Source organism: Chiloscyllium plagiosum, chromosome 6 (assembly GCF_004010195.1).
Source record: "Chiloscyllium plagiosum isolate BGI_BamShark_2017 chromosome 6, ASM401019v2, whole genome shotgun sequence".
NCBI classification, from domain to species: Eukaryota; Metazoa; Chordata; class Chondrichthyes; order Orectolobiformes; family Hemiscylliidae; genus Chiloscyllium; species Chiloscyllium plagiosum.
The window spans coordinates 114627167-114651183 of record NC_057715.1 but is presented as its reverse complement, the minus strand read 5'-3'; the positions used below and the strand labels follow the sequence as shown (position 1 = coordinate 114651183).

Sequence of the window (24017 nt, the reverse complement as noted above, 5' to 3'; positions counted from 1 at the left end):
GGGAGAAGGGGGGAGAAGGGGGGAAAAGAGAGGCGGGGGAAAGAGAGGTGGGGGGGGACATCAGACATTGTCTTATTGAATGGTAGAGCAGGCTCAAGAGGCCTAATTCTGTTTCTGTCTCTAATTCTCATTGCGTAAAAATAATTTAAAAATAACACATTAAGACATAGGAGCAGAAGTAGGCCACTCAGCCCCTCACCTCTATCCTAGTAATGGGCTCATCTTCACTGTGAACTCTGTTTTCACCACTTGATTCTCATATTCTTGGAGACCAGTTGGTCTAATCTTGAGTAGACTGAACAATAGAGCTATTAGAGAATGGAAGATGTTCAGAATCCTCTCCAATTTCTTGTGTTAGTGCTAAATTGCCAACACTTTCTCAGAGACCAGTTAGAGGAACTAGCTTCTTAGCATTTGCCTCATTTCATCCGTGTTTATGCTGATCCACCTGAATGACCTGCGATCCCTTGGATAGATTCACTGCCAGCAATTCTTTTTGCTTCTAAGAGTCTAGCTACTGATATCAGAATACGCAAATGGCATCTTATGCAAGGGTAAGACTCAGTCTTAATTGTCAATTATGCATTATTTAATAGCTAAAATAAAATGAAGAACTGCAGATGCTGAAGGGGGGGTCACCGGATTCCAAATGTGACCTAAAACAGAAATTGCTGGAAAAGCTCAGCAGGTCTGGCAGCATCTGTGGAAAGAAATCAGACTTAACGTTTCGGGTGGAGTGACCCTTCCTCAGAACTGGAGTCCAAATGTGAATTCGCTTACTCTCCACCGAGGACTTGCTGAGTTTCTCCAGCAATTTCTGTTTTTATTACTGAATAGTTAGTCACATTGCGTCTGAGATCATGATGGCGTTTTGCCAGATATCAGTCTCAACTAGAGAGTAAGTTCACATCACTACAGCTCTCTCAGAGTAACCAACACCAAAGGCAGGACGGAATAATGAATAGTTCTTCATATCCTGAAGTTTGGGGCTTACTTTGAGATGTCAGTTAATCCTTTAAAAGGTCCTAGCTACCTTAAAGCAATACTGTTAAATCCTTTAAGACCGAGGTACTTTGCAATACTGTTAATTCTTCTGCATTTCAGATGTATAGTCTCAGTCCACACAGCTGGTTTTCTCATTCATTCACAGAATGTGTCTCACTGGCCTAGACAGTTTTTATCGTCCATCCCAAGTTGCCCAGAGGGCAGTAAAGAGTCAACCACATCACTGCGCGTCTGGAGTCACATGTAGGCCAGACCAGGTAAGGATGGCAGTTTCCTACCCTGAAGGACGTTGGTGAACTAGTTGGGGTTTTCCAACAATTGACAATGGATTCCTGGTCATCATTAGACTCTTAATTCCAGATATTAATCAAATTCAAATTCCTTTGCCATTGGCGGGATTCAAACCCAGGTTCCTAGGACATGACCTGGCTTTCTGACTTAACAGTCAGAGTGATAATACAACAAGACCATCGCGCCTCCCCAGGCCGCAACCTCTGGCTCACTTCCCACTGGGAAACTCCGCAGCAACTTGCTGCTGCTATTTGGGCCGGAAGGCGGATGGGGAATCCTGTGGAAAAATTCCACGCATGAGGAGCCGTCCCTAGCATTTACTGCTAATGTCACACTGAGACGTGATTCAGCCATCGGTCCCACCGCACAAGTCTAGCATCAGGTGAGGAACTGAAAGTACTTCCCAATTACTAAACCCACCCTCGAGGTTCCACCTCCATCACCCGGCCCAGAGGTCTCTCCCTATTGGCTCAAACGACCCATTCTACACGTCGATCATCAATGATGTGGATGGAAAGGTCTTGCTCCACCCCACACTTGCCTAGGCCAATCTATTGAAACAGCGTTGGCGATGTCTCACCAACTTGGCTGACTATACTTTCCCACTTGGTAACATGGAACCGCGTAGAAATTTACATTGCAGGCCATTCAGCCCATCAACATTCTTGGTGGCTACATACCATCGGCACACCCCGGTTTCCAATGACGGCTGGCCTCCGGCTCAAATCCTCCCTCTTCATGATACAGGGAGAGTAGATGATCAGAGGAACCAGGTAAAGTGCTATTAACAATCCAAGATATACGAGGAGTAGAAAAGTCTGAAAAACTGAAAGCAAATGGGTGAAAATTATTAGCAAGTGAGACAGAAAAGATGTTTGAGTCTAAACAGATGCTGATTAAAACAAAGGACCGAGGCTTTACTGGGTCAGTCATAACAATTTAAATGTTCTCTGTTATGAGCATGAGCTTATTGTTACGTTTTTGTACCCAGGTACTTGTACCTATAGCTGGGTAGCACAGTGGCTCAGTAGCTAGCACTGCTGCCTCACAGCACCAGGGACCCGGGTTCGATTCCAGCCTTGGGCGACTATCAGGTGAATTGCCCATCATGTTAGGTGCATTAATCAGAGGGAAATGGGTCTGGGTGGGTTACTCTTCGGAGGGGTGGCGTGGACTGGTTGGGCCGAATGGCCTGTTTCCACAGTGTAGGGAATCTAATCTAACATAAGATGGTGCCGAGTGTGGCAACGTTGAAAATGTCTCACTGTACTCCTGTACCTGAGCACACGTGACAATACAATCTAAATCTAAATCTAAGAGATTACACCTATAAGCTACTGTTCCGCAGACAATTGGCAGGTCTCCGCCATCAGCCTAGTAGAAATGGCAGCATATTCATAAAATTGCCTTATTTTACATTATTTGTTCATCAAATGTGTTATGGAGAGTTAAGGCTACACTGAAAAGCAAAAGGAATGTTTTAAATGAGATTTTTATTCGTGCACTGCCACCCAACACCTATGGCCCAGAAAAGGAGGAGTTGATATCTTGAAGTCTCATTTCTCCTACTTGGAAAGAGTTGTTCAATTGTAAAAGATATCCCATTTCTCCATTCTGCCTCTATTTGCTCTCTTGCTCTTTACCTAGTCTGTCTTTATCTCACTTTACTTCTCTTTCAGCTTCCGATATAAGCAATTCACCTCATTTCAGCCTCTGCTCCCTCCTTGTTGACAATGACAGGCGACTGTTCCCATTTTTCAGAGACACCCCAAGTACCCATTGCCTTCATTGAGCCGTTAGCATCTTGCAACTCCCTGCAAAGTTAAAGGTGAGGATCTAACTCCTGAGACACGTGACAAGAGGGGAAATCTGTTCCAGCAACACCTGGAGAGATTGGGCGCCAGGACAATGAACCCAGATGTACAAAGGATGAACAGGCAACTACGTACCAACTCTGTCTGATCGAGCAAACTGCCCAGCAATGAGCCAGGCCAATATCGTAGCAGCAGCAACTGCACCGATGTGCAGGAAAGGTGCCGTAGCCTGTTTGAGGGGAAATAGAACAAAATGTATCAATCTCATGGTGCTCCTTCTTTCTTTTTCTGTCAATCTTCAAGGCAGCAGTTGATAGAGAGCTGGAGTGCCCTGCACACAGTGGAGGAAGATTCAAAAAGAACTCGCAGAAGAAAAATGGATAAATAATTGAAGGTAAAATCTACGCAGAGAGTGGGGACGAACAGGTGTGGCCTCTCGAGGACATAATCAGCTGAAATAAAAGCAAACTTTATGTGGAGATTGGAAGCTGAAATAAAAGCAAACTTTATGTGGAGATTGGAAACACACAGGGGAAAGTTGCTGACATGCTGGGAGCTGACAGCATCCATGGACAGTGGAAGCAGATTTCAACGAGCTCGCATGGGACAGACAAAATGAATGGCCAATCGTTCTCCGATTCTCTGAAAGCCATCCATCGGTAAACCACCAAATGCAAAATGAAACGGGGAAATGATGAACAGAGTGTAGCAAACAGAGGGTGGACGTGGGACAGTGAAATGACTCATGATACAGAGCAATCCAGGTCAGTGCTCTAGAGACATTGTCTCAAATCCACAGCCGTGGTCCAATTTGAAGTCAATGAATAAATCTGGAATCGAAGGGATCTTGTGGCCCAGTGGTCATGTCCACACCTCTGAGCCAGCAAGCCTCACATATATACAAGAGGCAGCTGGATGTGGCTTCTGTGGCTTAAGGCATCAAGGGGTATGGAGAGAAAATGGGAGTGGGAGACTGAAATTGCATCATCAGCCATTATAGTATTGAATGGTGGTGCAGGCTCAATGGGCAGAATGGCCTACTCCTGCACCTATTTTCTATGGTTCAAGCCTCAGCTGCTCCAAAGGCATGTCATGACATCTCTGAATGAGTCAATTCAAAAAATGGAATTAATAGCCAGCTGTATGGTAAAACCCCATCTGACTCACTAGTCTCCAATAGGAAAGGACATCTGTCATCCTTACCTGGTCTGGCACACGTCACTCCAGACCCATAGCAATATCGAGGATTCTTAACTGCCTTGTGAAATGGACTGAGCAAGCCCCTCAGTGCAAGGACACTTTGGAGGGGCACGGGTTCAAATCTATCCATGGCAGATGGTAAACTTTGCTCTCACCAAAGATCTGGAACAAAAAGCAACCCTAATAGCGACCATGTAGGCCAGTGTCAATTAAATCTACCTCGTTAAGAAAGGAAACCTGCAATCCTGACTTGATCTGGCTTGGATGGGACTCCAGCCCACAAGCAAGATAGTTGACTCTTAGCTGTCCTCTGGGCAATTAGGGATGGTCATCCAGCATTACCCACACCCCACAAATAAATGAGAGTCAATGCTGACTTTGGAAGAAAAGAGAGAGAAAGGAACCAGATTATGAATACTTACTTGGAACGATATGAGAATAATATCCCATTCTTCATTCCACAACTGATTAACGGAGATTACGGCGACGAGAATAGCCACCAGTACCACTGTTAGCCCAACCTAGGGGAATGAGCAGAAGTTAGTGACTTGCATCAAATCCCATTGGTGCTCTATACAATCAAGGCACGGACAGTTTGAAAGTACAGGCTTCTGCAGGGTATTTGGATGAAGTTTAGGCAGCGGCAGCACAGTTTTCTCAAATACTGAGCCATGCAAGTTTCAGGAATCGAGGAAAAGGAGGAAGAGGCCATTCAGCCCATCCAGTTCCTTCCAGAATTCCACAAGAAGATCACTGATCTGTCCCTCAACTGGAACCTTTGATCCCCTGACTCAATTTAAAAAAAAATAAAACCATCAATTTCCGTCTTGAAGATATCAGCTCCCAACATCCACAGACTTTACAAATTTGAATAGAGGGTTTGAGTTATAAGGAGGGGAAGGATAGACTGGGACTTTATCCACTGGTGCACAGGAGGTTGCGGGATGACCTTATAGAGGTTTATAAAATCGTGAGGAGTGTAGATAAGATGAATAGCAAGTGTCCTTTCCCCAGGGTGGGCGGTGTAGTTCAAAACGAGATGGCAAAATGTTAAGGCGAGAGGAGAAGGATTTTAAAATGACATGAGCGGGCAACTTTTTTTTTTTAACAGTGGTGTGTGTGTGTGGAATGAACTTCCAAAAGAAGTGGAGGATGTGGGAACAGTTACAATCTTTAAAAGACATTTAGATACGTACATGAATATGAAAGATTTGGAGGGATATGGGACAAGGGCAGGCAGGTGGGACTGGTTGGACCAAAGGGTTTACTTACATGCCGGGTGACAATAGGTGCAGGAGTAGGCCATTCTGCCCTTCGAGCCTGCACCATCATTCATTATGATCATGGCTGATCATCCTCAATCAGTATCCTGTTCCTACCTTATCTCCATAACCTTGATTCCACTATCCTGGAGAGCTCTATCCAACTCTTTCTTAAATGAATCCAGAGACTGGGCCTCCACTGCCTTCTGGGGCAGAGCATTCCACACACCCACCACTTTCTGGGTGAAGAGGTTTCTCCTCATCTCTGTCCTAAATTACCTACCCCTTATTTTAAGCTGTGTCCTCTGGTTCGGGACTCACCCATCAGCAGAAACATGTTTTCTGCCTCCAGAGTGTCCAATCCTTTAATAATCTTATATGTCTCAATCAGATCCCCTCTCAGTCTTCTAAACCCAAGGGTATACAAGCCCAGTCGCTCCAAACTTTCAACATAAGATAGTCCCGCCATTCCAGGAATTGACCTCATGAATCTATGCTGCACTCCCTCAATAGCCAGAATGTCTTTCCTCAAATTTGGAGACTCTAAATGAAACCGTTTTCAGAGAGACTGGGAGCAGCATCTAAGGTTTTTCAAAGTTTATTGAGAGAGAAAAGGTAGCTGAGGTCAAAAGAAATGGATTTGTCCTATACAGAAAATTAAATCAATTTGAATTCTGACCTAACTAGCAACACCCACATCCTATGTATAAATGAATAAAAGGCAAACTTGCTGAGTTATTATTTTGTTCTGCGTTTCACAGTCAGAGAGAAGGATAGAGGAACAGAAATAGGAAGAAAGTCCAAAACTAATCAAGGCAAATAATTGCAAGGATTGAATAAGATTAAAACCAGCGGATGGAGAAAATATAGAGACTTATGATCAGCAGGTCATTATGACCTGGTCCATTCAATCCCAAAGTTACTACACAAAGCTGTGTCATCGAGTCTGACAGGAACTTCAATCGGAAAGCGAACCTAAATGGGTGCAACCTGCCTCCTAAAAAGGATGGGGAAGGGGCGGCGGGGCGAGCGCGCGAGAGGGGACGGGGCGAGAGGGAGAGCGAGAGAGCGAGAGAGGGAGAGAGGGAGAGCAAAAGGAGAGAGACACAAACAAACAGTATGTGTGTGTGAGAGAGAGAGAGAGTGAGGAAGAGCGAGGAAGGAAAGAAAAGAAGAGAGAGAGAAGAGACACACGCACAAAGAGTTTGTGAGAGACAGAGACAGACAGAGCCCACTTTTGGTGGACCCAAATGGTGATGGGCCTATTATTCTGAACATTTACTCTGTTCTTTTCAGGGTTCAAGAAAGGATTACAGAACCTGGTGCCTTTGATTCCTTGAACTGTTTTTTTGACAAACAGGGGTCATACAACCTTGCAAAATAGGAGCAGCAGTAGACCATTCAGCCCCTTAAGTCTGCCCTATAAGAACGTGACTGATCTGCCCTGGGTGTCAGCTCCTGATCGCCCTCAACTCCCTGATCTTTCAGCAAATCAATCAATCTCCTCTTTAAATACCTTTAGTGATTGGAATTCTTTGCCCAGAGACAATTATCCTTAGAGGAAATTCCATCACATCTCTGTTTTAAATGAATGTCCTTTATTCTATAACCGTGTCCCCTGGTCTGACATTCATCCATTGAAAAGGACGATGGAGCCCCATTACTCTGATGCACTTAGCAGAAGGCTTAAGCTAATTACTTGGGATTTTTCAAGTGGGATCCATGTGACATGAATACAGCCACCATTGGGAGAAAGTTAAAAATCACACAACACCAGGTTATAGTCCAACAGGTTTAATTGGAAGCACACTAGCTTTTGGAGTGACGCTCCTTCATCAGGTGATAGTGGAGGGCTCGATCGTAACACAGAATTTATAGCAAAAATTTGCAGTGTGATGTAACAGAAATTATACATTCAAACATTGACTGTCTGTTAAGCCTTTCATCTGTTAGAATACAGTGATAGTTTCACTTCTTTCATGTGTAAATCACAAAACCTTTCTTTGAAAGTTGCATTCTCGGGTTAGCTGTTAACAATGGTGATAGCTAGACAATATGTTGAAGGTGTGGGCCCCCTGTGTTCTCTGTCTATGCCATGATGTTTAGATTGATTCTAATCTAAAAAGTGAGATTATAGGGAGATTTTCTTATATAGTCATGTCTTTTTTAACCTTAAAAATATGCCCTCTAGTCTTCAAACCCCCAACCCTAGGGAAAAGACACCTATCATTCACTTTATCTGTGTCCCTCATGATTTTATAAACCTCTATAAGGTCACTCCTCAACCTCCTACGCTCCAGTGAAAAAAGTCTCAGCCTATCTAGCCTCTCCTTATAACTCAAACCCTCCATTCAGGGCAACATCCTGGTAAATCTCTCCTGAACCCTCTATGTTAATAACATCCTTGCTTTAAGCAGAGCGACCAGAAATACACACAGTACTCCAGAAGGGGCCTCACCAACACCCTGTACAATTTCAGTATCACGCCCCCAACTCCTATCCTCAAGGATCTGAGCATTGAAGGCAAGTGTGCTAAATGCCTTTTAACACCCTGTCCACGTGTCACGCAAACTTTAAAGAATGATGATTGTTCTTGACATCTTCTGAACAAATTACATATGAAGATCCCAGTGACAACTTCCCATGTTAAGTGACACCCCTCTACACATGCCATGATGGCAACCGGCTGAAGATCGTTAAGAAGGTGGAATATGATGTGGGGAAATGGGATGTTCTGCACTTTGGCAGATAGAATAGAAGAGCTGAATATTATTTAAATGGAGAAAGACTGCAGAGGGATTGGGGCATTCTTTGATCAACCATACAAAGCCAGCATCCAAGTTCAGTGGGTAATGGGGAAGGCATCTCGATCCTTCTGTTTTCATTCTGCTCCGTAATTTTATTTCATTTATTTTATTTATTTTTCTTATATATTTTTCTCATTGTTCTGTACCTCTTATTTCTTGATTGTCTCTTTTCTTTCGCTCCCCACTCTATCACCCTTTTCCTCTCCTCTTCCCCCTTTGCTACCCTTCTCCCGTTTTCCATTTTGCCTCGGCTTCACCCTTCCCCGCCATATTTTGTCACATAGCACTGGCTTCAGCCTTGGTCATTCCCAGCTCCTAATCTCCCTATAATCTCTCTATGCACTGTCATTATCACCTCTTCATTGCTACCTTTGCTTCTCAAGCCATGACTCACCTTCTCTCAGCTTAATATAAATACCTCCCTATTTCTCCCTTTTTTTTTTTAGCTTTGACAAAAGGTCAGTTAGACTCGAAACATCAGCTCTTTTCTCTCCTTACAGATGCTGCCAGACCTGCTGAGATTTTCCAGCATTTTCTTTTTCGGTTTAAGATTCCAGCATCTGCAGTAATTTGCTTTAATTATCAGGCAAATGGAATGTTGGCCTTTATTTCAAAGGTAATGGAGTATAAAGATAGGGCCATTTCGATAACAATGTACAAGGCACCAGTCAAACCACAGTGGGAATACGGCAAAGAGTTTTGGCCAACTTATCTAAGGAAAGATACACTGACATTGGAGGCAGTCCAGAGAAGGTTCACTTAGCAATGCCAGGTATGGAGGGACTGTAGATTCGGCCTGTACAAATTGGAGTTTACAAGATTGCATCAAGAGTAGTTTTGTCATTTCTACCATATATGACTGATACAGTAAAAATGAGACAATGTTCCTCCAGGACCAAAGTGCTGCATGAACAACAACACCACAAATTACACAACGTAATAATAAATGAACATTAATAAAAAAAATTGTTTTAGCAGTAACTCAAAGTCTTGCAATGAATTTCAGATGGAATAAAGTCTGATCATAGAGTGTTCAGGTGGCCTTATTTGACTTATTGTAGTCACATGTACCAGAGTACAGTGAAAAACTTTGTTTTGTGAGCAGTACAGACAGACCACAACAAGGACGTACAGATCATCGGGTACTTAGACAGAATGAGGCATACAGGGTTACAGCTGCACAGAGCAAGATCAACATTAGCAAGACAAATTTTTACAGGCTTAGAATTTAGGTTTAAAAGTGTTGAACAATCATAAGAAATGTGAGAATAAGATCCACGGTAGGGAGCTCACAAAGAGTCACCCAGTCTCAGTGCCATCTTGAATCCAAGGACCTTATTAAAACATACAAGAGTCTTAGGGGAGTTGACAGGGTGGATGTGGAAAGGTTGTTTACCCTTGGGGGGGAGAGTCTGGGACCAGAGGGCATCATCTCAGAATAAGGGGTCACCCATCGAAGAAAGAGATGAGGAGGCATTTCTTCTCTCCGAGGGGAGTGGATCTGTGGATTTTTTTTTTATATACAGCAGAGCTAGGTCATTCAGTACATTCAAGGCAGAGAAAGACAGATGACTAAACAGTAAGGGAAGTGAGTATTATGGGGAAGAGACGGGTAACTGGAGTTGAGGATTACCAGACCAGCCATGATCTCACTGAATGGCCTATTTTCAGCCTTATACCTTATTGTCTAACCTTCTGACGCAGAGGTCAGAAGGCTACTAACTACCCACAGGAGAGGGATGCACACACAAAGCAGAACCTAAGTCAGTTCTGTGTTAGACACTAATGGGCTCCATTGTGTAGCCCCTCTTAGTCCATTGGCAAACCACCAAGGAGAAATCATAAACCAGTATCTTATGGCACAGAATAGAGGCCATTCAGGCCACGACGCCAGTACCAGCTCTTTGGAAGAGCTATCCAATTAGCCTCATTCTCCTCCCCATTCTAACCCTCCCATTAGCTAACAGCTCCAGTTATTGCAAATGTCACCAGACCAGTACAGTGCGTGAAGAAAACAAAACAAGAAGTGAGTCACTGTTCAAAACAATCAGGGAGGTAAGAGCCATACAAATTAGGAGCCAGAGTAGGCCATTCAGCCCCTCAGGCCCACCGCATCCCATAAAAGTCATGGCTAACACCATTACTCCTCATTCCCAAAACCTTTCTCTCCTCTCACTTACCAATAATCTATTTCCCTCTGCCTTAAAATACATTCAAAGTCTTCCATCGCAATTTAAGGAAGGAAGGGAGTTCCAAACACACTCAGGCCTCTGTGAGGAAAGATTTCCCGCAGCAGAAATAGTTTCCTCCTTACTTGTAAACTCTTACCGCCTAGTCCTAGATTCTCCCACAAGAGGAAACATCCTTTCCACATCCACCCGGTCGTGTCCCCTCAGGATCTTCTGCGTTTCGATCAAATTGCCTCCTGCTCTTCTGAACTCCAGTGAAAACAAAAAGTGACCTGTCCAAATTTCTCACACTTACCTTGTGCAGCCAGTGCAAGTTCATCTGTTGCCCCACCGCAATGTGGCATAACGCTAAAATCTAAAAGAGTACACATTGCATTAGTCAGTGGAATCACAGAAACATACAGCACAGAAAGGGATCCCCAGTCAGCCCACAGTGCCTAACCTGGCTCTTTGAATATTACAGTACACCGCACCTTGCTGCAGCATCCAATCATCTCTCATTGGAGCACCCACCATTTGCACCCGATCCTCTACACCCCCACTCTGCACCACCATCTCAAAACTGTCCCAGGCAAACTACGCCAGCCCTCAATGTTGGTCTGGACATGTGTGTACTTCCAGAGCTAAGCGGGTGATCAAGGCTGATGAAGGCCTCCAGCCTGAAATGTCGATTTTCCTGCTCCTCAGATGCTGCCTGACCTGCTGTGCTTTTCCAGCAACACACTCTCAACTCTGGTCTCCAGTATCTGTAAACCTCACTGTCTCTTAAGTGGGTGGTCAGCCTGTTTTGCAGCTTTCTGTGATGCAGGGTGAAAAGTTAAGCTAGCTCATTACCATCGGGTGGAGTGAGTGTTATCATGGTAACGTTCCTGGACTAGCAATGCTCAGGGCACACGAGCTCAAATCCCAACATGGCAGCTGGTAGAATTAAATTCACTCAATAAGTCTGGAATCTCATTCATCGTGACAACATCAACTCTCATCAATTGTCGTAAATAAACCCATTTGGCTCACCACTGTCTATTAGGCGATAAGATACAGAGCAGACTTAGGCCATTCAGCCATCAAGTGTGCTCCACCGTTTGATCATATCTGATACATTTCCCAACCATATTCCTCTCCCTTCTCTCTGTAACCCTTGATCCCCTGACTAATCAATAACCTATCTCCATCTTAAATATATCCCATGACTTGGCTTCCACAGCCCTCTGTAGCAATGAGTTCCACAGATTCCCCAATCTCTGGCTGAAGAGATTCCTCCTCATTTCAGTTCTAAAGGATGGTCCCTTCACTTTGAGGCTGTGCCCTCGGGTCCTAGTCTCTCCTACTGGTGGAAACATCTTCTCCATATCCACTCTGTCCAGACCTCTCAGTATTTTGTAAATTTCAATCAGATCCCTCTCCTCATCCTTCAAAACTCCATCGAGTACTGACCCAGAGTCCTCAACTGCTCCTCATTTGACAAACTCTTCATCCTTGGGATCATTCGTGTAAACCTCCTCTGGACCCCCTCCAATGCCAGCACATCCTTCCATAAATACAAGACCCAAAACTGCTCTCACTATTCCAAATGTGATCTGAACAGAGCCCTATACAGTCTCAGCAATACGTCTCTGCTCTTGTATTCTAGCCCTGTTAAAATTTATACTAACATTGTATTTGCTTGCCTGACTGCCACTTGAACCTGCATGTTGACCTGAAGAGAATCATGTACTAGTACTCGAATTCCTTTGTGCTTCAGATTTCCAAAGCCTTTCCCCAAATAGAAAATAGACTCCACCTGTATTCTTCCTATCTTGTATTCTAGCCCTGTTAAAATTTATACTAACATTGTATTTGCTTGCCTGACTGCCACTTGAACCTGCATGTTGACCTGAAGAGAATCATGTACTAGTACTCGATTCCTTTGTGCTTCAGATTTCCAAAGCCTTTCCCCAAATAGAAAATAGAGTCCACCTGTATTCTTCCTACCAAAGTGCATTACCTCGCACTTTTCCATATTGTATTCCATTTGCTACCTCGTTGCCCACTCTCCCAGTCTGTCCAAGTCCTTCTACAGCCTCCCCACTTCCTCAACATTACCCATTCCTCCACCTGTCTTTGTGTCATCAGCAAACTTAGCAACAAAGCTGTCAGTTCTTTCGTCCAGATTATTAATGTAGATCGTGAATAGTTGTGCTCCCAATACTGACCCCTGCAGAACTTTATTAGTCACTGGCTGCCATCCTGAAAATGATCCCTTTATTCCCACTCTCTACCTTCTGCCAGTCAGCTAATCCTCTATCCATGCCAGTACCTTGCCCCTGACACCACGTGCTCTTATCTTATTTAACATACTTCTACAAGGCACCTCGTCAAAGTCTTCCGTAAATCCAAATAGATCACTTCCACTGGCTCTCCTTTGTCTAACTTGCTCACTAGCTCCTCAAAGAATTCTAACAGATTTGTCAGGCATGACCACCCAGTGACAAAGCCATGCTGACTCAACTTTATTTTATCTCACACTCCACAATCTCATGCTTAATAATGGACTCCAAATTCTTACTAACAATCAAGGGCAGGCAAACCAGCCTATATTTCCTGTCTTCTGCCTCCCTCCCTTCTTTAACAGGGGTGTTACATTAGCCATTTTCCAGTCCTCTGGGACCCTACTCCAGTGATTCCTGAAAGATCAGCACCAATACCTCTACAATCCCCTCAGCTATCTCCTTCAGAACTCTGGGGGTGTAGTCCATCTGGTTCACGTGATCTATCCACCTTCAGACCTTTCAGCTCCCCAGCACCTTCCCCTTAGTGATGGCCACTACACTCACTTCTGCCCCCAACCTCTCGAAGTTCTGTTTGCTGCTGGTGTCTTCCACTGTGTCTTTAAGAATCATGGTATCCCTATGGTGTGGAAGTAGGCCACTTAGCCCACTGAGTCCCTCCAAAGAGTAACCTACCCAGATCCATCCCCCTACCCCATCCTTGTAACCCTGCATTTCTCATGGCTAATCCACCCAGCCTGCACATCGCCGGACACCACTGGCAATTTAGCATGGCCAATACAGGGGTCATGCACATCATTGGACTGTGGGAGGAAACTGGAGCAAACTCCTCACAGACTGTCGCCCGATGGTGGAATCGAACCAGAGTCTCTGGTGCTGAGAGGCAGCAGTGCTAACCACTGAGCCACTGTGCAGCCCTTACTGGTAGGAAATCTGCTGTCCTATCGCAGGCTCCAAACTCACAACAACATAGTCAATTCTTAACCACCCTCTGAAAAGTTCAAGCAAGCCACTCATTTTAAGGGCAATTAGGGATGGGGTGGCACAATTTCTGGGCCAGTGATGCTCCATTCCATGAGAGAGTAAGACAAAAAATAAATCTGAAACCATCAATCAGAATCTGCGAGCAGGGAGACAAAACTGATACCAGCCATCCTGTGAAGAGGGAATTAAACACTGGGAGGGGCAGAACATCAAAACAGTATAGGAGAAAGTGAGGTCTGCAGATGCTGGAGATCAGAGCTGGAAATGTGTTGCTGGAAAAGCGCAGCAGGTCAGGCAGCATCTAGGGAACAGGAGAATCGACGTTAGGGCTAATGCCCGAAACGTCGATTCTCCTGTTCCCTAGATGCTGCCTGACCTGCTGCGCTTTTCCAGCAACACATTTCCAGATCAGAACAGTACAGGCAACCCTGGAACCTAATGTTCATCAGGGGCAAGTGGACCCAATATTCAGTCAAAAATTGATGTTTTTAGCAATGTGACAGGCCTTTGGATTTCCTGCTCTCTCTGCTTTGCAATTAAACTGCTGGATATTAATAGTCTCGCTCTCTCACCAAGGAGGGTGCCTTCACATTCAGTGTGAATGAGGGCAGCACCACAAGGGAAGTAGCCTGGGCAATAAGCAAACTGCAGAATTCTATTCCCATCCCAGTTAGCTCATTACTGTAACCACACCATCCTCTCTTTCAACCCATCAAAAGATCACGATCTTGATAAAATAGGGACAAGAGTCAGCCATTTGGCCCCTTGAGCTTGTTCTGCCATTCAATGGGATCTTGACTGATTCCTTACATCCAGTTTCCTGCCCTTTCCCATAGCCCTCGATTCCCCAACAATGAAAGCACCTTTCTATTTTAAAAAAGAGACATTTTAAAAGAGCTGGAATCTCCTGATCCCATCAAGAACTCGTTGATACTCTCAGGATGGTACATTGTATCAAGAATCAGGACATTCTTCCGATAACTGTTTTTCAATTATCATCTTTGTAACTGGATTACTTAATTTCCAAATACTTTGTATCTTCCCCCATTTTAATTAACCTTCATGTACAAGATTCCTATAAAACCTGGCTTCATCCTCAGCTCGAGGAAGAGAACCCCTTGATCTACCTGGACAGACTGTCAGTTCTTTGTCAGCCTAGTCAAATCTCTCTTCCAGCGATATCGCTTGTAATAAACAGCTTGTCAATTTCACCCGATCTGGTTTGTGTGGTCTCTGCTTTATTGGGCTAATTCCTCCGACACCGACTGATCAAGATCCAACCTATCTCAGCCTTAAATATACAAAAGGACACTGCCCGCGCAGCTCTCTGTGATAAGTTGGTTCAAAGACTCTCAACTGAGAAAAAATTCCTTCTCATCCCAGTCTTAAATTAGTGTCTCTTTATTCAGAGACTGTGCCCTCTGGTCCTAGACTCTGCCATGAGGGGTAACATCCTCTCAGCATTGACCCTGTCAAACCCTTTAAGAATCCAATATGATTCAATGTATTGCAGGAAGGCATCCTCCTCCCGCGGCACATTTCTCTCCCTCTCTGCTCCTCTAGGTTACTCCCTTCCCCTCTCCATTATCAAAGCAACACTGAAAAATCCTATTACAGTGAACATCTCCTCCAAACATTTTCTCCTCATCCTGAAAACAAAATTCCTTGAAGATCAGATGCAGAGATCTCCATCCAAACTTACCAATAAAAACGTGACATATATGAATCCGGTCGATGCTAGGACTAGTACTGGGACTGACCAGTCATTCCAGTAACCCTTCTTATTGTACATGTACCTGCAAAAAAACAAACAACAGGGCAACTTCAGTTACTTCTGACCAGCCACCGCCAAACTGACACAACAACAACTGTGCACATTTGTATTGAGTCTCCAATGCATTAAAACATTTCTAAGGAGCTTCACAAGAAGTTGCCAGAAAATAATTTAATAATGAGCCTCATGATTATAGAACAGTGCCAAAACAGGAGGTGGCCTTTCAGCCTGCCACCTTTGTACTAGCTCTCTGGAAGAGCAACACACCAAGAATCAGAGGAAGGTGGTAGGGATAGAGGAGTGTTGGGGGAGTAGCGGGTTTAAGGAATATGGGCTATGAGCCATAAATAATCCAACTCACTCTTTAAGGTCTCGACTGCACCAGCCTCCAGTGAGCGCGTGTTCCTCCCCAAATCAATCACTGCGGGAATAAAAGCTTTTCCCTCATGTCTCCATTGTTTCTCCTGCTGATCTCTGCCCTAGAGTTCATGATCCTCCCATTAACTGCAACAACATCCCCCTATGATTCCAACCAAACCCTCCCGAGGTTTTGGTTTTGAATGCCTCCATCAGATTTCCACTAGTCCCAACCTCCTCCTGTCCATCTGCACAACCAACATTCCTTAACTCTGGAACCATTGCCCTGAGCTTCAGGTCATCAGAACTCAGGATCAAACAAACAATCAACCTATTCAACCAAGATTTAAGTCAGTTCTTAAAGGAACTGGGGGCGGGGGACATGGGATTTAGCAAGAAAATTCCAGAGCTTAATCGTACAGTCATTATTATAGAGATGTACAGCACGGAAACAGAGCCTTTGGTCCAACTGGTTCATGCCAACCAGATAGCCTAACGTAATCTAGTCCCATATCCCTCTAACCCCTTCCTATTCATGGACCCATCCAGATGCCTTTTAAATGTTCTAATTGTACCAGCTTCTACCACTTCCTATGGCAGGCTATTCCATACATGCACTACCCTCTGCGTGAAAAATTTGCCCCTTAGGTCCCTTTTGAATCTTTCCCCTCACACCCTAAACCTATGCCCTCTAGTTCTAGCCTACCCTACCGTTGGCTATCCACCTTCATGATTTCTTAAACCCCTATGAGGTCACCCCTCAGCCTCCAACGCTCCAGGGAAAACAGCCCCAGCCTATTCAGCCTCTCCCTGTAGCTCAAATCCTCCAACCCTGGCAACATTCTTGTAAATCTTTTCTGAACCCTTTCAAGTTTCACAACATCCTTCCTAATAATAGGGAGACCAGAATTGAATGCAGTATTCCCATAACGGCCTAACGAATGTCCTGTATAGCTGCAACATGACCTCCCAACTCCTACACTCAATGCACTGACCAGTAAAGGCAAACATACCAAACACCACCTTCACTATGCTGTCTACTTGCAACTCCACTTTCAAGGAACTATAAGCTTGCACTCCAAGGTCTCTTTGTTTGGCAACACTACCCAAGACCTTACCATTCTAAGTCCTGAACTGATTTGCCTTTCCAAGATGCAGCACCTCACATTTATCTAAATTAAATTCCATCTGCCACTCCTTTTGCCCATCTGATCAAGGTGCCATTGTACTCGGAGGTAACCTTCTTTGCTATCCACCACACCAGCAATTTTGGTGTCAGAGTCCTACAGCAGGGAGACAGGCCTTTTGGCCCAAACTAGCCCATGTCGACCAAAATGTCCATCAACGCAAACCCCATTTCATCTGTAAACCTACTAACGTTACCTCCCATTTTCACATCCAAATCATCTACATTAATAGCAAAAAGCACTTTTATGACCAAGGCTGGTCTCGTACACTGTCACTCCAGTTTCACTTCTCCACGGATTACAATATAAAATTAAAATACTTTTTTCAATTTCTGAGATGACCAATTAAATACCCAATCCGTATCAGGTTTTAAACACAAGTTCTATTAACCCAGTTTCTTAATAAACACAACTATTAACTTCTGATCACGGAAAAACATATGCCACGGTGATTTTAATGCATGATGGAGCAGAATTGATGGGCTGATTGGCCTTCCTATGTGCCTACATGTTAATATGCATAGAACTATAAATGCATATCCCTTTTTAAAAAAAATCACTAAAACACAGAGCTCAGGAAAAAAGGGAGGAAAAAGCAGATTGCAAAGACTGCTTTCTGAAGAACAAAACACACTTTGGTCAACGGAGCTTTTTTTAAAATTCATTTTTGGGATGTGGGTGTCGCTGGCTAGGCCAGCATTAATTGCCCAGAGGGCAGTTAAGAATCAATCGTATTACTGCAGGTTTGGAATCACATGTAGGCCAGACCAGGTAATGATGGCAGTTTCTTTTCCTAAAGGACATTAGTGAACCAGAGGGCTCTTCTAACAATCAGCATCAATCACATGATCATCATTACTGTCTTAATTCCAGATTCTTTAGTTGAATTCAAATTCTACCATCTGCCATGGTGGGATTTGAACCCATATCCCCAGAACATTATTTGGGTCTCTGGATTAATACTCTAGCGATAATACCACTGGGCCATCAACTCCCCTTAGATAATTCATGAAGGCAGAAGAATGAAACATAAAATGTCCCAAAGTCTGTTATTCTGATGTTCTGTTGTATGGTCAAGTCAGTGATCGTGCACAGTTTTCTCTGAAGTCTTGGCAGGCTCAGCTTGCTCAGAAAATACAATATTAAGCTGTTAGTTTAGAAGAGCAAATGAACTAAACAAGAGCACTCTTCCAGGAAGGGGAGGTGAGCTGGGCGGTTCTGCCTTGCAGGCTTCTAGTGGCTCAACTGAAGGCCAGATCCATGACAGTTACTGTTCAAACCCACAGGATCAGCAGCAAAGCAAGGAATTGTCAACATGTGATTTTCAGAAAGCCTTGTTCGAGAAAAAAAAAATCAACATTCAGTGATCTTTCAATGACCTCTTTTCAATAAATCACTCCAAGTTTCCAAAACATATCAAACTTCACCACAATCCTTCAGAATTTAAATCCAGCAAAAATAATATTAAGGGTGAAACATCTTCATAACACACGAGGACTCTTCAAGAGAAATAGTGGGAGAGACACAAGCTCAGAAGGAGGCCATTCAGCCATCAAGTCCGTGCTGGTTATCCATGCAGCAACCTGCTTCCCTACAATAGCTACCTAGCTCTGAAAGTCTTTTCCCTCAAACGTCCATCAGATTTCCTCATGGATCTTCAATCGTCAGAGAAGGTTTAATCGGCTGCTTTCTGGGAAAGAGATGCTCTCTCATAGAGAAACAAAAATCAAATATATTAGGCCTGTACCCATCAGCATTTACAAGAACGTGATCTCAGACTGAGGGAGCTGATGGGGATAGACACCAGGAGGTTGTTCACTCCTCTGGGAGATATCAAGAACTAAGAGGCAGAGTTTCAGAATAAGAAATCTCCCATTTAATTTAGAGGCAAGGAGGAATTTCTCCTCTCAAGGTTATCAGTGTTTGGCATTCCCCACTCAAAGAGCACTGCAGGTCGAGTCAAATAACCTCAAGGCAGAGGGAGAGTGACTGTTCATTGATAAGAGTTTGGGGGAGTGTGGGCAAGCAGGAAAGTGGAGTTGAAGACACGGTCAAATCGGCCATGATCATAATGAACAGCAGAGCAGACTGGAGGGGCTGAATGGCTTTTACACTGGGTCATATAAAAACAGACACTTCGGTCCAACCAGTCCCACTCCAGGAGCTGGGCCCAGACCCCAGGCCAAATGTTTCCAACGTGGCACGGTCACAGGCGACACCTTCCAGGTGGGCTGTGACACCAAGGTCCCCCCTGCCCTCTCCAGTCAACGGCACCATTTTGAACAGTAGCAATGGAGAAACCGGAGCAAGAATGCTCCCTCAATCAATGTCGCATACAACATGAGACAATGTGATCATGTGCAGCATCTGGGAGCTTGTTGCACACAAATTGGCTCCCATTTGTTGAAAGAATCGCCCAAGCTCCATGGCTGAAAGTTCACCCCGAGGAGATATAGAAATGTAAATTCTCTCTGTTCCAGATTTGGAGTGAAGGGAGAAGGGGGGCTGTACATCATTTTGGTGAAATGTCAGTGTATAAAAACGAAATCTTTATAGAGAAACAATTGGGAGTGTGTGGGATGGTCTGTGTGTAATTATAGACCCTGTCTGCCTCTGGCAGTGTTGGACAGACACAATTGCAGCATCAGGTTGATTGCAAACCCCATCATTAGTAAAGATACCACCTTCTTCAGCAAGGCATTGTGAAAGGCACCACTACCTCTTTCACTTAAAATTTAGCAAAGGAGATCGGAAGAATGGGGTTGAGAAACTTATCGGCCAGGATTGAATGGTGGAGTAGGCACAATGGGCTGAATGGCCTAATTTCTGCTCTTATGTCCTATGGCCGCAAGTATTGGTGTAGATAGGGAACTGGCAATTGAGGAGGCCACACTTGGAGTATAGTGTGGGGTTTTGCTCTCCTTATCGGAAGAAGGATGTTCTTGCTATAGAGGACATGCAATAAAAAGTACAAATGGATTCTTGGGATGATAGGACTGAGATATGAAGAGAGATTGATTCAGTCAGGATTCTATTCACTGGGGTTTAGAAGACTGAGGGAGAATCTCATGGAAACCTATAAAATTCACACAGGGTAGATGCAGGAAGGATGTTCCCAAGATTCTGGGGGTAGTGGTGTGGGAGTCCAGAACCAGGGGTCATTGTCCGAAAAGGTTTATCTCTTCACCTTAAGCTGACATGAGGAGAAATCTCTTCACCCAGAGAGCAGGGAGCCTGTTCAATTCCCTGCCATAGAAAGTAGCTGAGGCCAAAACATGATGTTTTTCAAGGAGGAGGAAGATATATCTCATGGAGCTAAAGGGATTGAGGGATATGTTGGGGGAAGAGGGAGGAGGATTTGAGTTTGATAATCAGCCATGATCATATTGAATGGTGCAGCAGGTTAGAAGGACTCAATGGCCTACTCCTGCTCCTATCATCAATATTTCTACCTGACTATAGATCAGCTGGCCATCAAGCAGCCACACAGACCTCCATCAGGCAGACAGTGGTGAGTACACTCCCACAGGATTGCACCATGTCTCCTCATCATTTACACAAGAGGCTCTCTCCCGTTGGACATACCGTCGGCCTATCGCAGAAAGGCTTCTCTAACACTGCCTCAGACCCTGAGGGTGAACTTGATCAAATACTAATACAGGCTCCATCCAAATACTGGCGTTGGCTTTGGAAGGTGAATTTCTGCAGTGCACCTTGTAGATGGTACACACAGCTGCTGCTGAGCGTCGGTGGTGGCGGGAGTGGATTAGCTGTCAATCATACACGCTGCTTAATCCTGCATGGTGTCAAGCTTTTTGGGTGTTGTTGGGGTTGCCCCCATCCAGGTAAGAGGGGAGTATTCCATCACACTCCTGTCTTGTGCCTTGTAGATGGTGGACAGGCTTGGGGAGTTACTCGCCACAGTATTCCCAGCCTCTGACCTGTTATTGTCATCAATGTGTTGATGTGGTGGGTCCAGTTCAGTTTCTGGTTCATGGTAAACCCCTGAATGTTGACAGTGTGAAGTTTTGTTGTTGGTAGCACCAATAAATGCAAAGGGGAGATGGTTAGATTCTGGAGATGGTCATTGCCTGGCATTTGTGTGGCATGAATATTACTAACCACTTTTCAGTCAAAAGCTCCTGGATCAGGACATCGAGAAGTTTTCAGTGCGTTATAAACTCAGTCACGTTAAACACCATGAAACAATCTCGTTACACTTACCAGTTGAACTCATTGTAGTCATTGTGTACTTCCCACCAGAAGTAGAACCAAACCAGAGTCATAAAGAAGCCAGTGCAGAGGATAAGGAACCATAACCGCTCCCACTGCAGAGGGAGAGACACAGAGAAACAAGAACACATCAGTACGCTGAGAATGACACAACAAATTAACGTCAACCCACCGCCCTGCCAGCAGGGAGGCCCTAATCCAAAACCTACAGGATTAATAAAGTCGCCATCTCCAGAGTGAGCTTTCTTGCCAGTTCGGAAAGAGACACAGACTGTTCAAACTCTGATTGTGCCTCACAACAATGGACACATTCCAGCTCTTCCCCTGACCTCCCAGCTTCCTGTGGAAGATGGAAATTTCACACAAGTTTGGAACAAAACAAGAGAGGAGTTTGATGGGTCTTTCTCCTAACTTTCTTACAAGTAATCATCATGGGTGGCACGGTGGCTCAGTGGTTAGCACCACTGCTTCACAGGACTAGGGACCTGGGCTTGATTCCACCCTCGGGTGACTAACTGTGTGGAGCTTGCATGTTCTCCTAGTGCCTGCGTGGTTCCCTGTAGTTGTGGGAGGCGCTATACCAATGCAGATTTGTCTTTTTGCTCAGAAGCCATCGATCAGCATGGACAACATGGGCGGCTCACTGGTTAGCACCGCTGCCTCACAGCATTAGGAACCCAGGTTCGATTCCACCCCCCGGACAACTTTGCGTGTGGACTTTTCAAATCCCTGCTCTGTCTGGGTGGGTTTCCTCCGGGTGGTCCTGTTCCCTCCCACTGTCCAAAGATGTGGGGCGGCACGGTGGCTAGCACTGCTGCCTCACAGCGCCAGAGACCCGGGTTCATTTCCCACCTCAGGCGACTGTGTGTGGAGTTTGCACATTCTCCCAGTGTCTGTGTGGGTTTTCTCCGGGTGCTCCGGTTTCCTCCCACAATCCAAAAATGTGCAGGTTAGGTGAATTGGCCATGCTAACTTGCCAACAGTGTTAGGTGAAGTGGTAAACGTAGGGGAATGGGTCTGAGTGGGTTGTGCTTCGACAGGTCGGTGTGGACTTGTTGGGCGGAAGGGCCTGTTTCCACACTGTAACTAATCTAATCATGTGCAGGTGAGGGTGGATTGGCCATGTTAAATTGTCCATAGTTTTCAGGGATATGCAAGCTGGATGGATTACCTATGGGGAATGCAGGGTTACAGGAGTAGGATAGGGGGGTGGGTCTGGTTGGGGTGTTCCTTGGACCGTCAGTGTGGACTTGATGGGCTGAATGGCTCGCTTCCACACTGTAGGGATTCTAATAGGATAGCTCTAGCAGGGGTATATTGCACATCACACTCTTTCAAACTTCTCACAGAATGCTGCTTTCATTTTTACAACACGGATACAAGACATAACTGGATTTCTGTTGGTGTTCTGACAACCATCTCCTACCCTTCTTTATCTCACCCAATCAACATATCCATCCTTTCCTTCCTCCCTGTCACACATGGAGTGCAGCAGTTTGAGAAGACAGCTCACTCCCCCAACCTTCTCGGGTGGGGTGGGGTGCAGAAATAGGGACGGGCAGTTAATGCTGCCCCAGTCCGCATCACACAAGTCAATAAAGAAAAAACACTTGCTCAGCTTAGAGCGAGATGGTGGTGTAGTGCAGTGACTGGCAATCCAACGGTCCAGGCTAATGCTTACGATACCTGGGTTCAAATCCCAACATCCCAGTTGCAGGAATTTAAAACACAGTTGATTAAAATTAAGGAAACAAAGTTAAAGTTAGCCTTAGTGATGGTGACCATTACAACTGTTGCTAATTGAAAAAAAAACAACTGATCTGGTTCATGAACATCCAAAAGGGAAGGAAATATTCTCTTCCTTACCTGGTCTGGCCTACACATGACCCCACACCCACAGAAAATGTGGGTGACTCTGAAATGGCTGAGCACATCACTCAACTCAAGGGTAATTAGGGATGGGAAACAAATACTGGCCTTGCCAGAGATACACATGCCCCACGGGAAGAAAGAGAGAAAACCCCCTTTTACTGCCTCAATCCAACTTCACCTCAGCCCCCATGTAAGGGAGAACTAGGACTCACACCACAAGACCAAGAGTCTACAGGACATTGGTTAGGCCACTTTTGGAATAGTGTGGGCAATTCTGGTCTCCTTCCTATCGGAAAGATGTTGTGAAACTTGAAAGGGTTCAGAAAAGATTTACAAGGATGCAGCCAGGTTTGGAGGGTTTGAGCTAAAGGGAGAAGCTGAACAGGCTGGGGCTGTTTTCCCTGGAGCGTCGGAGGCTGAGGGGTGACCTTATAGAGGTTTACAAAATCACAAGGGGCATGGATAGGGTAAATAGACAAGGAGCTTTCACCAGGGTGGGGGAACCAGTGGGCATAGGTTTAGGGCGAGAGGGGAAAAATTTAAAAGGGACCTAAAGGGCATCTTTTTCACGCAGAGGGCGGTGTGTGTATGGAATAAGCTGCTAGAGGAAGTGGTGGAGAATAGTACAATTACAGCACTTAAATGGATGGGTACATAAATAGAAAGGGTTTAGAGGGAAATGAGTCAAGTGCTGGCAAATGGGACTCAATTTATTTAGGATATCTGGTCGGCACGGACGAGTTGGAGCAAAGGGTCTGTTTCCGTGCTGTACGAC

The 24017-nt window shown here is 44.8% G+C and overlaps 1 protein-coding gene across 3 annotated transcripts in view; it reads right to left on the bottom strand.

Annotated features, from left to right (window-relative positions):
* The window catches only part of gdpd5b (glycerophosphodiester phosphodiesterase domain containing 5b), a 248065-nt gene that overhangs the window by 93266 nt on the left and 130782 nt on the right, over window positions 1–24017 (bottom strand). For all 3 annotated transcript variants that reach the window (XM_043692480.1, XM_043692479.1, XM_043692481.1), the window contains 6 exons: window positions 21362–21465; window positions 15522–15615; window positions 10864–10923; window positions 4733–4831; window positions 3246–3339; window positions 1977–2122 (listed from right to left, as the gene is read on the bottom strand). In XM_043692480.1, the coding sequence (XP_043548415.1) occupies window positions 1977–2122; window positions 3246–3339; window positions 4733–4831; window positions 10864–10923; window positions 15522–15615; window positions 21362–21465 (597 nt within the window). The remainder of the gene's footprint in view (window positions 1–1976; window positions 2123–3245; window positions 3340–4732; window positions 4832–10863; window positions 10924–15521; window positions 15616–21361; window positions 21466–24017) is intronic.